Here is a 14,344-nt window from a genome sequence, read left to right as displayed (position 1 = left end):
TTACAGTCAGAGAAAAACATGACCTTATGCAATGCAAAGATACGGTATCGATTGATTGTAGATCCATGAATGTGCATATGTACATAAAAATAACGTTTTAGTTTGATTTTTATTTACTGAGAACAAAATCAATATTAATACCAATAAAAATAATATTCAAAGATCTAATTACAGTGTTGAATTGGTAACCTTTTAGAAGTGTATTTAAAGGATCGATAAGTTTACCCGGATCGTATCTAAATTTCCCGGTTCGGTAAACAGCATCTTCGTAAAAATTAGGATGTGCTACCCCGTTTGAAATAAGTTTTCTACAGTTACAACCAAACTTCCAAACCAAATCTTTGTATCTAAAGAAAAATTTAGTAAAGGTTTGAAGTAAATTGTGTTAACGAAATCCCTGACTTAAAAAATTACCAGTAATACATAGATTACGTTAATTGAAATCCAAACCGTCACAACAGACACGGGCATAGCGAACGAGTTGTGATATATAAACACCGAAAGATGGTGCCAAAGGAACATTACCATCCAAAAAAGGAAAGTTAACAATAGAGAACGAAAAATCGTCCCTTTTGTCGGAAATTTTAGTGTAGAGTTTCTCATGTAAAACTGAATAACCCGCGTAGTTATTTCGAATAGACAGAAAAATTATTACAGTCATTCTTTATAATTTAATTCTAAATTCCATTTTTTAAGGAGTAAATCATGAAAAAAACGTTGATGACGTCACGGTCACATGACAAAATTATGTCTATGAGCTGATAGACAAAAAAACATTCAGCCAATCAGAAGACGTGTTACATCCAAAATTAAATTATTACGGTTTATATTTGATTTATTTAAAGTAAATTCCTATGGGTAAATTTCGACAGTATATTTAGAAAGTTCTTGATTATTTAACGAAAAAAATGTCATCAGGTTAACGGTAAATGTTGTTGAATTTTTCAATTAAATGAAATTTAGAGGGGTCTTTACTGAGTTTGGTCATAAACTATGATTCATAACAGTACAAGAACAAATCTGCTATTAAAGGGGCGCAATTGGTGCCCATAGGAATACCTACAACCTGTCGATAAACTTTATTGCCGAAACGTACATAAATATTATCAATGAGAAAATTAACAGCTTCAATCTTCTCATCACACCTCAAGTAAGTATATCTAGCATATTTACCTTTCTCATTAGAGAAAAAGGCTTTAAATGAGTTGCAGCAAATATATTTGCATTCAGATTTACCAAACGGCCATTTAATTGAATAGGAAACGTTTGTTTGGTAAGATTGTGTGGAAGTGTAGTGTGAAGAGTTGAAAAGTCAATACTGTCAACAGGATCCGAAGCACGTAATTTATCTCAAACATCTAAAGATTTTTTTACTCTCCAAAAATAGTTAATTCCACTATTTTCATATATTTTATAACAAAAGTTAATGATAAGTTCTTTGATAGTAGTTAAGGAACTAGTTAAAAGTACTGAAATATTAGTTGTATAACACTTACTAGAGGCCGAGATGAAACGATATTTTTTTATGGGTTTTTTTTTTGTGTAGTTTAGGTAACCAATACATAGTAGGGACCTTCAAATGTTCAGAAGAGTCCTTAAGCTGTGATGTGGTTATGATATGATTGTTTACTATATATAATTTCATTCTTAAGAACTTCCGTGTAGTATTTACTAGAATACGATGGTTGTGTCGGTTGTAGTATTTAGCATATAGTTCCGCATTGGCTGTGCTGTGGATAACACGCTCTTGGCTTTGAAAAACTATTCTAGTGCTCAAATTGTTGCAGTCATATTATTATACCTATGATGTTGATGGTTTTTTTTTCTTGTTTTTTTAAATAGATAGATCAGGCCATTGATTTTCACGTTTGAATTGTTTTACATTTTGTCATATCGGGACCTTTTATAGCTTACTATTAACTATATAGTATGGGTTTTGCTCATTGTTGAAGGAAGTATATGGTTATATAAAGTTGCTTACATCTACGTCGTTTGGCCTCTGTTGGATATTTGTCTCATTGTAAATCATATCACATGTTCTTATGTTTAAATAGGGGGAATATAAATGGAATATTTTGACTATATAGTATATATTCATCTTCCAAGGCATTGAACCTATTAAGGAATCCCATGCATATAAATGTGAACTATAAAACGTATACCGTTTTAGAAGAAATAGGAAACTGTTATGTGTGATTCAGTATATGTACATTTTGAAGAATTTTTGAAGAATTTTTATACATCTATGAATTATAGATATGATGTTTTGAAAATTCAAGAAATCGATTTTTGTTCCATTCCTCATGTTTTTCCAAAAGAAAAATAAGTACATGTGATTTAAATGCCAAAGAGACAACTTCCATAAAAGACAAAAGCAACACATTTTGCATATATAAATAAAATCATGTAACCCCCCCCCCCCCCCCCCCAAGAAAAAAAAGACTATTCTCGCTTATATCCACTTCATTCGAACTCTGGTGGGTAGTTGTCTTATTGGCAGTCATACCACATCTCCTTATTTTTATATTCTATCCTTTTTTGTTAAAAAAAGATATTCAAAATATATAACATTGAAAGATTATTTGTTTGTTATTTATTGCTGACCAGATGCACACTGTTCACAAAAATACATCTTCAATTCTTTGCTTTCAATAATCATAGTATGGCTCTGTAAGTCACTTAACTTAAGAAAACCTTTACGACAAATATCGCATTTATAATTTTCTACTTTTTCACAAGCATGTTTCTTTATGTGAGTTTTTAGACTTCTATTCTGATTAAACTTTTTACCACAAACATCGCAATTGTACGGTTTTTCTCCAGTGTGTTTTCGCATATGAGTTTGGAGGCCTGTGTTGTAATTAAATCCTTTGTTGCACACACCACACTTATAAGGTTGATCTCCAGTATGCATTTTAATATGTTTCTTGTAGTAATTTTTTCTACTAAACTCAAAACCACAGAAATCACATTTGAAGGGTTTTTCACCAGTATGTATTCTAATGTGTTCTCTTAAATTTTCACTCTGACTTAACTTTTTACCACAAATATGGCATTCATAAAGGTTTTTGCCGCTATGCTTTGCAATGTGATTTTTTAAATCGCCTTTCCAACGAAAAAATTTCCCGCATTGCTCACATTTGAAAGGTTTGTCATCAGCATGTATTCTCAGGTGCAGCGTCAATGTGCTACTCTGTGTAAACTTTTTACCGCATACAGTACACATAAACGGTTTCTCACCAGTGTGTACTCTCATGTGTGACAATAAATTTCCACTTTGATTAAATGATTTACCGCAAACATCACATTTATAAAGATAGTCTCCACTATGAATTCTCTTGTGTGTCCGCAATATAGATTCATGAGCAAAACTTTTACCACATACGTCACATTTATGTTTTTTTTCACTGGTATGATTTTTCAAATGACGCTTGAAGTCTTTAATATCATAAAACAATTTACCACATTCATCACACTCATTAGTTTTCACGTCAGTATGCATTTTTTTGTGTTTTAAAAACGAATTAGAATAACGAAAAGTTTTACAACATATGTCACATTTATAAGTTTTTACACGAGAATGTTTTTCCTTATTTGCTTCTAAATATCCTATATTACCAGAAGTAAAAGGTTTTTCATTATTATGGAATCTCAAGTGTATCTGTAAACTACCTTTTTGACCAAATAGTTTTCCACATAAATAACATTTAAAGTTTTTGTCACTATTTCTGTCATTAGTCAGAGTTTCCTTTTCATATTTAGTTAAAGTTTCTTTTTCATCATTTGTGTTTGTTTCATTATCATAACTAAGTCCTAAATTATTTTTTTCACCATAATTAAGTGTTTTGCTTTCATCATTAGTGTGTTTTTCATTTTCATCATTATCATGGTATATTTCGTTTTCATCATCAGTATATGTTACATTTTCAGTGATAATATTCGTTCCGTTTTCTTCAGTAGGTGTTACATTGTTTTCATCTTCGATGTTTGTTTCTACGTACAAATGTAAATGTCCTAGACATTCCTGTTCACCACATATATCACATTTATTACTGTTTTCATTCATGACTTTATCATTTTATATCAAATGTGTTGGATATACATGTATATATACATATATATAATGTAGATATAACTATAATGAAACCAGTATTGATACTTGATTTTCAAAATGCAATCGTCTCATGAAGTTCTGGGTCCTGCCTAAAAGAGAAAAAGAAAACTTTAGATTATTGGTAATACATGTAGTAAGATAGCAATGGCTGTTTAACGTCCAGTTTCAATCATAACATGCATATTATTGATAAGCATATGTTATTTAATGTGACATGATTGAGTATAAACCCTGTTAGTACTGGCAGGTACCAGTCTGCAGGAAGAAATGTCAACCTATCAGGACAAACTATTCTAATTCTGAGCAACCAGTCGCTGCACTCTCAATTGCTGTGTCCTTAGTATATTACCCAGAATGCATTAGATTCTGAAACAGTGAATTAAGCCAGGGTTCTCACTTGGGATTTTTGATGGCAAGTCCAGGGACTCATCATTTTTGGCCATGGTGTATCCAACAGTGAGAAGATGAAATCTTATTGCTATATCATTTATCATTTCAATTGGATTAGATTCTGAAACAGTGAATTAAGCCAGGGTTCTCACTTAGGATTTTTTATGGCAAGTCCAGGGACTCATCATTTTTGGCCATGGTGTATCCAACAGTAAGAAGATGAAATTTTATTACTATATCATTTATTATTTCAATCCCCATGACAAAATTGAGCAAGTAAATGACATCAACTTTAAATTATTTTTAAACTTTTGTCATTAAATGATGATATTTGTGCTCAGTTGATACAAAATATTACAATCTTCATGATCTTAATGCATCTTTGGACTAACCAGTTTTGGATTGACAAGTCCAGGACTCATGGACTCCCCTTCGTGAGAACCCTCTTTATATATCATGTATATATGCCTCTTTATTCGAAAGTAAACCCTGGTATATAAAACTTAGATATACTTACACATTGAAGATCTTTACAATACAGTGTACATAACAAATTTCAAAAGTAGCTGAATCCCTCGTTCAGAAAAAATCATGCCATATGATGCATATTGATATGAACATAAAAATCAGGAAAATAAACTGTTATCACAGAGATATGTCTCGCCTTTTTGTAATTTTGATTATGCAAATGTTGAAATTAAAATAGCAATACTTTAACATGTAAGTTATGCAAATATTCAAAGTCAATGAACCATGACTGAAGGTACATGGCTAAACAATCTCAATGGAAATGAGATGTGCCATTAATGCTAAATACAACTGCATACCAAATACCATTGACTTATTATAAGTCGTTCCGTTTAAACAAACCTAAACACAAACATTAACTTGTAAACTATGTAAAATTTTCAAAGTCAAGGAACCATGATGAGGGGGTGGGGCTATATAATCTCCATGGAAAAGATACTTGCAAATGCCAATACATTTGCATACCAAATATCATTGACTTAACATTAGCAGTTCATCTTAAACTGATCTTATCACTAATACATTTAAACTAAGCAAAAGTTTCAAAGTCAAAAGACCATGACTGATGGGGCGGGGCCAAATATTCTCCATGGAAATGAGATGTGCTAATGCTTATACAACTGAATACCAATTAACATTGGCCTACCACTAATGGTTCCTCTTGAACTGACCTAATCACAAACTAATACATGTAAACTAAGCAATATTTTCAAAGTCAATAGACCCTGACTATGGGGGCAGAGTCAAATAAACTCCACAGAAATGAGATATGCCAATGCTTATACAACTGCATACCAAATATCATTGACCTACCACTAGTGGTTCCCCATAAACTGACCTAATCACAAACTAATACATGTAAACTAAGCAAAAGTTTCAAAGTCAATAGACCATGACTATGGGGGCAGAGTCAAATAATCTCCATAGAAATGAGATATGACAATGCTTATACAACTGCATACCAAATATCATTGACCTACCACTAGTGGTTCCCCATAAACTGACCTAATCACAAACTAATACATGTAAACTAAGCAAAAGTTTCAAAGTCAATAGACCATGACTATGGGGTCAGAGTCAAATAATCTCCATAGAAATGAGATATGCCAATGCTTATACAACTGCATACCAAATATCATTGACCTACCACTAGTGGTTCCCCATAAACTGACCTAATCACAAACTAATACATGTAAACTAGGTAAACAAAAGTTTCAAAGTCAATAGACCATGACTGAGGGGGCAGGGCCAAATAATCTCCATGGAAATGAGATGTGACAATGCTAATACAACTGCATACCAAATATCATTGACCTACCACTTGTCACTCACCATAAACTAGACCTAATCACAAACTAATACATTGTTGATGCCGCCGACGCCGGAAACAGCATACTTATGTCTTGATTTTTGACTTCGTCAAGGGGAGACAAAAACTATTTGTAAAATAATCCATTTATTTTATAGATATCAAATTGCTGATCACTTAAGCAGATCAAAATGTTTAAAATCATCATTTAACGGCAGTAAGTACTGACATGACTGAGAGGCTTTAAAAAAAAGAGGCGAAGTATACCAAACATGCCAAAGGGACATTCAAACTCATAAGTCGAAAATTAAACTGACAAAGCCATGGCTACAAAAGAAAAAGACAAACAAACAAACAACAGTACACAAAACACAACATAGAAAACCAATTTATCAATTCAGTCATACTGGCATTTTTCTTTAGATAAAAGATACATTGCGTACATGTGTACATGTTGTACCATTGGAGGGGCAATCATAAATAAAATATAAACAGACAACAACTTGGCGACACGAAACAAAAAAAACCAAAAAGACCATCAACAATAACAAATATGGCGATAAGTCACACTCTGTTTATGTTGCTATCAATGAAAAGAGACTGGGATTTTGGTTACAACAAGTGGAACATATGCATGTTCATCTGTGAAATAGATATTCCATAATGATCAACTAAATAAAAATTGCATAGGGATGACGTTCAACTTTACCATTTGGAACCCTTTATGCAATAGCTTATAGGTAAGCAGAATAATCATGACAGGAAAAACAATCCCTGGAATGACTTATCAGCTAGGAGATATATACTCTATATGCAGGAACTTGAATAATGATACACAGAAATGGGAAGTTCACAATTAGAAAATCGAAATCATCTTTTCATTGTTAAGTTTAGTTGCCAACAGACCTTCTTTGTCAATTTGTAGATGTTAGTCAAGATATGATTTAACTGTATCTGTGGTATCTTTTATTTCAAAGTGATTTGGATAGATGCAGTAAACACAGTCACCAAACTTCGAGTTATTTAGTGAAAAGACATCATCTATATAAGCAGAATGTAAAGTTAAAGGTCAATGCAAGCTTCTTTTTCATTTTTTTTATTGCAGAGCTCCAGATAAGAATTCACAAATTGGGGTTTTTACCCATCATTTTTTTATGTAATTGGGTGATAGAGTTTTTTAATTGCATTATCAATTCCGATTCACCCCTCAAGCAAATATCAAATTGGGTTTTTCACCACCAAGCTCCTTAATGTATTGGGTTTTTTCATCAACACAATATTGAATATTTAGGCATGTTATAATCACATTATATCAACCCAAGATGTTTTTCCATCTTTAATATGTTTCTTTCTTTGTATATGTGCTAGCTGTTTTGTTTGGTTTATTCACTGACGAGCAATTGTACGTTTGATTTGTGTCCCGTTTTAAACGTTCTGCCAGTTTTGTATTTTCTCGCAACTTATATAAACTGCAGCTGGTATCAATCACTAGTTGGACAGTAACTAATTACCTTTCTAGATCCTATATGATATCCTACAGTTTATTTGGGGTAGGTGTGGCTTAGTGTTAAGATTTTTATGTAATATATGTGAAATTTAGGTGCTGTAAGAAAGTTTTGCCAGTCCTTTCACCTATTTGCCAGATCTACTTTTTAATAAAAATAATAAGTAGTTCCCTGATTCAAGATATACCCCAAAACCTTGACCAGGTTTAAAGGGTGGTTTAATTACGGACACCACATTCAACTTCAATTTACAAATAATTCTGCAACATCAAATAAATAAATAACACTTGCCAATAAGACAGCTATCTTAAGCATACAGAACAATTAGACCAAAATAAAGAAAGTGTCAAGCTGCATTGACGTAAAAAAAACAGATATGTGTATTCACTCATCATCTAAAAATGAAAAAATAATATATAAACTAAAATTATACCTGAATGTTTTTGTTTAATTTAATTAACATAAATCTGGGTTAAGTTGTCCCTTATTAGAACTTTTGGTTTCCGATGCTTTCCAACTATATAACATGTCATAATTAATTTGGCCTTTCACTTTTTCCAACTCATTTCGTTCTTGAAGAAACCCCGTGTTTATCGTTCTAGCAATGTTCTCGTTAAGGTACGCCAACACGCCCGTGCGTTCGACGGACGCTTCATAAAACACTAGCTGAGTCTTGTTATCACCATAACTTGTCCTCAGCTATCAAAAAGAAGCTGAAAACATGCTTCTATTCAATATTTTTACCGGACATTTACTTTCGTTTTAATTCATTGTATGTTACGATAAGTCCCGAGCAATTAAAAAAAAACGCTAATTGGATAAACGCCGAGAAGATCGAAATGTTTTCATAAACACGTGTACCTTTTGAGCAACGGAAAATTCCAACAGGGACCCATTTCAGCTACTTGATGCAGGGCTCTATTTATAGAACGAAAGGAAATTTCCAATTGTAAATATTATAAAAATAGATTTACGCGACGATTGTAATTAGATAAGGGTAAATAACGCAAACGATAGCGAATAAAAGCGTTAAGAACTCATGGTTTTGGCATATAATTGGGTTTTCCTTTGAATTAATTGGGTTATTGAACCCTGCAATGGGCAATTGCATTGGGTTTTTAATCATTTGTATTGCGTGATCACGCAATTACGCAGCTTATCTGGAGCTCTGTTATTGAGTTCCTGAAAGAAGTCTGCCTCCTGGAAATAATGAAACAAATTTTCTAGAAAAGGGGCACAGTTGATTCTCAAAGGAATGCCAATTGTCTGTTGAAAAATATGACATCCAAATGTAACAAAGACGTTGTCAGTCAAAAAGATCTTGAATTGCTGATCATTTCTGCTGTGTACATATTGTAACTATCTCTTAGAGTTTTCACTGTAATCATGGTAATCACAAAAATGTAAAAAAAAAATAGTAATTTAAGGGATATAACTCCTACTAACAATAAACAGATAAAGCCAAACATTTGCCAAACAGCTTGAAACTAATCAATCAATTTCATTATTTTCATTTCTAAAATTTTGCCTTTTATTCACATGAACGAAATAAATAGATGAAAATTTTACACCAAGTACTATTCAATAATACAGATGTATTTTTTGAAAAGTAATAATGGGTGCAAACGGACTATGGGGCGAAAGGACACCCTCTTTTCTTTGGATTTTATGTCGTGTTCATTTTGCCTTAACAGCAATCACTTTGATAGCTATCCTTTGTTTTCTCAATCTATATAAAGACATTAGAACGATAAAATATGTTGTTTGTGCTGATAAAACATTAAAATTTAAAAAACTTACTAGATCGTCTTTCGCATGTCAGTGGTCTTGTAAACAAAGGGAGACAAACGAAATTGATTTTTATGTTTTTACGGCATGCATGTTACGACGTAAATTTAATGTCTCCAGTATACAATATACATGTGCCGTTACTTAAGGATGTAGTACTAGTCATTTCAGGTTTATGAATTTTTTTCAGATTTTCGGATACAGGGTAAAATATTTGCCCAATATCACCCACTGTTCTTTTGATTGAAGACTGCAAAGTGCAATAGCTCACAATGAGGCCCCTCATGGGGTGTCCAATCAAGGACGTATAACTCTAATATACGTCCTTGGTCCAATTAATCACATAATCACAATTTTTTTGCCAATATAATCACATAATCATTATTTTTTTTTTTTAAACAAGATAATCAAATGATAAAATATACAGTCCTAGATTATCAAATAATCAAATAATCATGAAATATATGGTCTTGCATGGGAGTAGCTACCTTCTAAATGAAGTGGAATCACAAACTAAAGGGCGAGGGGTCTGGGGGCCGCCTAAGGCCCCCAGTATGTCCAGGGCAAAGCCCTGGTAGGGGGTCCAGTGGGGGGGGGCGCATATATAGCGTTTCAAAACAATCACAACCGTAATAAAACTTGGACATTTTTGTTGTGTTTTTGTTGTCAACTATTTCTTTAACTTCGAGTCGAATGAAGACTAAACATTGTCGTTTGCGTTTTTTGTACGCCGTGAAAGCTTTTAAAATCACGGAGATTAATTGTTCCATATGCTAGTATTTGTATTGAGCGAAGAAGTATAGAAAACAAACAATAAACATAAACACAATACTATATGTGGAGTTTCTGTTAGCATAAACATCATTGGATACCAAATACTTGGTGGAAACATTCTCCAATATTTTACTTAACATATGTATTTAGATGTTTAAAAATTTTGTGGGTAAACTCTACAAGAGAGAGGGATATGAATTTCTAATTTTACGCAGTTAGGAATTGTCGAAGTTGAAATTAATGAACTTTTTCATAGGGAATGGTACTTATACGATCTTTTTCATGATCTGCGTTTGTTTATTATCCAGCTAATTAACAAATACATATGCATTCGACCAGTTGTATGGCAATATCTAGATGATAACAGTGAAGATACGTGTATTAAAAGTTTGGTGTATCTTTCGAACAAGAATCAGCAGTTTAGTGTCCGACTCGGACAGAAAATTCATTATAAAATTGAATGACCAAATAGTCAGGTAAAACGAGTTAGAATTAAATGCTTTAACAATCAACCATTCGTATAGCCGGCCCATATAGAAACGACTTCCAATTATCGAATCTATATACAAGATGTTTTTTTGTAAAATAGATGAAAACGTAATACATGAACTATTGATTGATTGAATGGTTATTAATGTCCGGTAGCAAATATTAAATGCACACCAGGACAAGAATACGTTGACTTGATGTGAAAATGAACTATTCAGGTTGTCAAATAAAACTGAGAATGGAAATGGGGAATGTGTCAAAGAGACAACAACCCGACCACAGGACAGACAACAGCAGAAGGCCACCAACAGGTCTTCAATGCAGCGAGAAATTCCCGCACCCGGAGGCGTCCTTCAGCTGGCCCCTAAACAAATATATATACTAGTTCAGTGATAATGAACGCCATACTAAACTCCAAATTGTACACAAGAAACTAAAATTAAAAATAATACAAGACTAACAAAGGCTAGAGGCTCCTGACTTGGGACAGGCGCAAAAATGCGGCGGGGTTAAACATGTTTATGAGATCTCAACCCTCCCCCTATACCTCTAGCCAATGTAGAAAAGTAAACGCATAACAATACGCACATTAAAATTCAGTTCAAGAGAAGTCCGAGTCTGATGTCAGAAGATGTAACCAAAGAAAATAAACAAAATGACAATAATACATAAATAACAGCAGACTACTAGCAGTTAACTGACATGCCAGCTCCAGACTTCAATTAAACTGATTGAAAGATTATGTCTTCATCATATGAATATCAGGCACAATCCTTCCCGTTAGGGGTTTAGTATCATACCATCATAACATATATGTGAAGAACATAACCCGTGTCATGCCAACAACTGGTTTTTAAATAAATGTGTTAACCTACATACTTAGTCAATTTTGAACTAGTTCACAAGGTAACAGTCATTATTCCCGGATCGATACGAGTTGCAGAGTCTTCGTTCTAGTAAGATGTGTGCTATAGGGCGAAGCGGAAAATAATAATTTGCAAGTTTTTTTGTTAACCCTAAAGGGATTATGTTTTTTTTGCACTCAAAGCGAGTCTACGTAATGGTGGTGGTACCAACAACTATGTAGCTGGTATTTTCTAAACAATGCCCGTAATATAAAACGTTTACACCAGTTGTATGTATTTATGGTACACATACATGTCTTACATGATTAAAAATTTCGCTGCATGTGTATTCCTCTTGCTTTTATTCTTTGTGTTGTTTTTAAAATGCATACATAGAAAACCCAATTCCTATATATGTTAACTTTGTCCGCCACTTTCTCTCTGTTTTTTTTTTCTTTATTTTTCTTCTTTTTTTTTTGTGTGAAAACGACGTGGATGCACGTGCTGCCATGCCTCCGGGTAGCTACGCCCCTGTCTGGTAATCAAATAATCACTATGAAAACGACCAAGTAATCACATAATCAAAAACCCCATGAGGAGGCTCCATAATTAAAAGGTCATTACCAAAATTTAAGCAGATTCTTTTCTTACGATTTGAGACCCAAATAATGCCAGTGCTAAATATAAGAAGGTAAAAGTCCGGGTCGGCTTTTTCCCGCAATTTTTTTTTAAATCAAATATCTCGAAAAGGAGTTCCATAACACCGTCAATAGTTTTAGCTTTACTTATTTAGTTCCTTCTGATTTAAAGCATCAATTTTAAATTCCATATATTTTAAATTTCACCTGACTACATCCTCTTAAGTTACAGATTTTGTTTCGTAAGGTTGTGTTCTATATCGCGTTTTCAGTTTGGTTTCGCTCGGTTTCGTTTCGTTTGTGTTTCCGGCTTTGCTATCTTTACAAGGACCCATAAAATTTGGAGAATCTTCGAAATAAAACCGGTTTACCCGTTTTAGTTTCACGCAATTTATTTTTATAGTGTTGTTCTTTTTTATTATTCCTGTGACTGTTAAACCCAAATTAATATATTCAAATTAAAACCCTAATATATGTGACTGGCTGAATTTTACGTAGATATGTTATTTACCGAGCCCGGAAATTTAGATACGATCCGGGTAAACTAATCAATCCTTTAATATTCTAAAAGGTTACCAGTTCGACAATGTAATTAGATCTATTTTTAAATATTGTTTTATTGGTATACATATTGATTTTGTTATCAATAAATTAAAACCAAACTAGCTAATATTATTATAGGATTAAACACCTTTCTAACGGAATTTATTGGTGTATAGACTGGACCAGTTTATGTATACACCAATAAAATCCTTTAAAAAGCGTTATTCCTTATATTTCTTTAAAACTGGAGATAAATAATTTAATTTCCCCACCCGTAACCTCTATCACGCGTAAATTGTATATTTGTGTCATTGAATTGGCCTGGCGCATGAATATATTTTTGGTTAACGCATTCATTTGTAGTAATTTCATGACCTTTTGCAATGCCAAAATATTAATTCATCGTATCGACAGGATGTATACATGTAATGTTACAGTGGATTCATTCCGCCGGTGTATGTATTCCATAGGAAAAATTATCATAGTTTAATATTTTTAATCATCCTCATGGATTTTACCATATTAAATACATTTTTTCTCCTTTCCTAGCTAGGATATTTATGCATGTAACAGTTTAGAAGAGTCAAACATTATGATGAGAGTTTTTAGAGGAAATTAAAAAATGGGTCTAGGCTTTATATTTGTTGCAGATTGATATCGTCTTTATTTGGACATGTTGGAGAAAATTTGGTAGTGTTTTCCCCTCAGTTGTATAACATTATATAAATAACACATAGCTGAGAGGGTGAAAGGGCAGATTGTTACCCCGAGAAAACATTGTCAACTGAGGCGAAGCCAAGGTTGACCATGTCTTTTCGAGGGGTAACAATCTGCTCTATCACCCTCTCAGATATGTGTTATTTAATTTATTATACTGAATGTTCTGTTATAACTGTCTATTTAATTTCAAATTCAAAGTAATAAACTATATCATCTTGTACATAACAATCATCCGTATCTATTAAAGCGCACACTTGAGCAAGCGTCTCCGTGAAGGGTAATAGAGTATTTTTGCCATGGGATAGAGTAAATTGTCTCCCTCGTATTTCTACGGCAATCAAAATCTGGCATTTTGACATGAAGTATAATAATACGGGTTACCTAAAAAAATACAATAGTTAATATGTCAAGTATTTTTTAGAAGAATAAAATGCATTTGAAGAATTGTTAATGTTCGAAATACTTAACTTTTCTACCCTAAGAATAGATTACCTCAGCTGTAAGTGGCAAAATCTTTCGAAATGTTTTTGCCCTTAATGGTCTCCAAATTCGTACATTTTTGTGGTCTTTTACCTTTTTTGATTCGAGCGTCCCGTGACTGATGAGTCTTAACTTTTGTCGACGAAACGCGCGTCTGACGTGAAAGATTATAAGCCTGGTATCTTTGGTGAATTTTTTTTATTATCTTTAACCCGAATAAT

The 14,344-nt window shown here is 33.0% G+C and overlaps 1 protein-coding gene across 1 annotated transcript; it reads right to left on the bottom strand.

Annotated features, from left to right (window-relative positions):
* Positions 1 to 2,576: 2,576 nt before the first annotated feature.
* On the bottom strand, positions 2,577 to 9,689 carry LOC127707617 (zinc finger protein 664-like). The gene is made up of 2 exons (XM_052212233.1): positions 9,647 to 9,689; positions 2,577 to 4,203 (listed from the first exon to the last, which is right to left on the bottom strand). The coding sequence occupies exon 2, from the start codon at positions 4,064 to 4,066 to the stop codon at positions 2,594 to 2,596; it is 1,473 nt and encodes a 490-aa protein (XP_052068193.1). The 5' UTR covers positions 4,067 to 4,203; positions 9,647 to 9,689; the 3' UTR covers positions 2,577 to 2,593.
* Between the last annotated feature and the right edge of the window lie 4,655 nt (positions 9,690 to 14,344).

Source organism: Mytilus californianus, unplaced genomic scaffold (genome assembly GCF_021869535.1).
Source record: "Mytilus californianus isolate M0D057914Y unplaced genomic scaffold, xbMytCali1.0.p SCAF_7, whole genome shotgun sequence".
In the NCBI taxonomy this organism is placed as follows: domain Eukaryota; kingdom Metazoa; phylum Mollusca; class Bivalvia; order Mytilida; family Mytilidae; genus Mytilus; species Mytilus californianus.
This window is presented reverse-complemented; position numbering and strand designations above follow the sequence as displayed.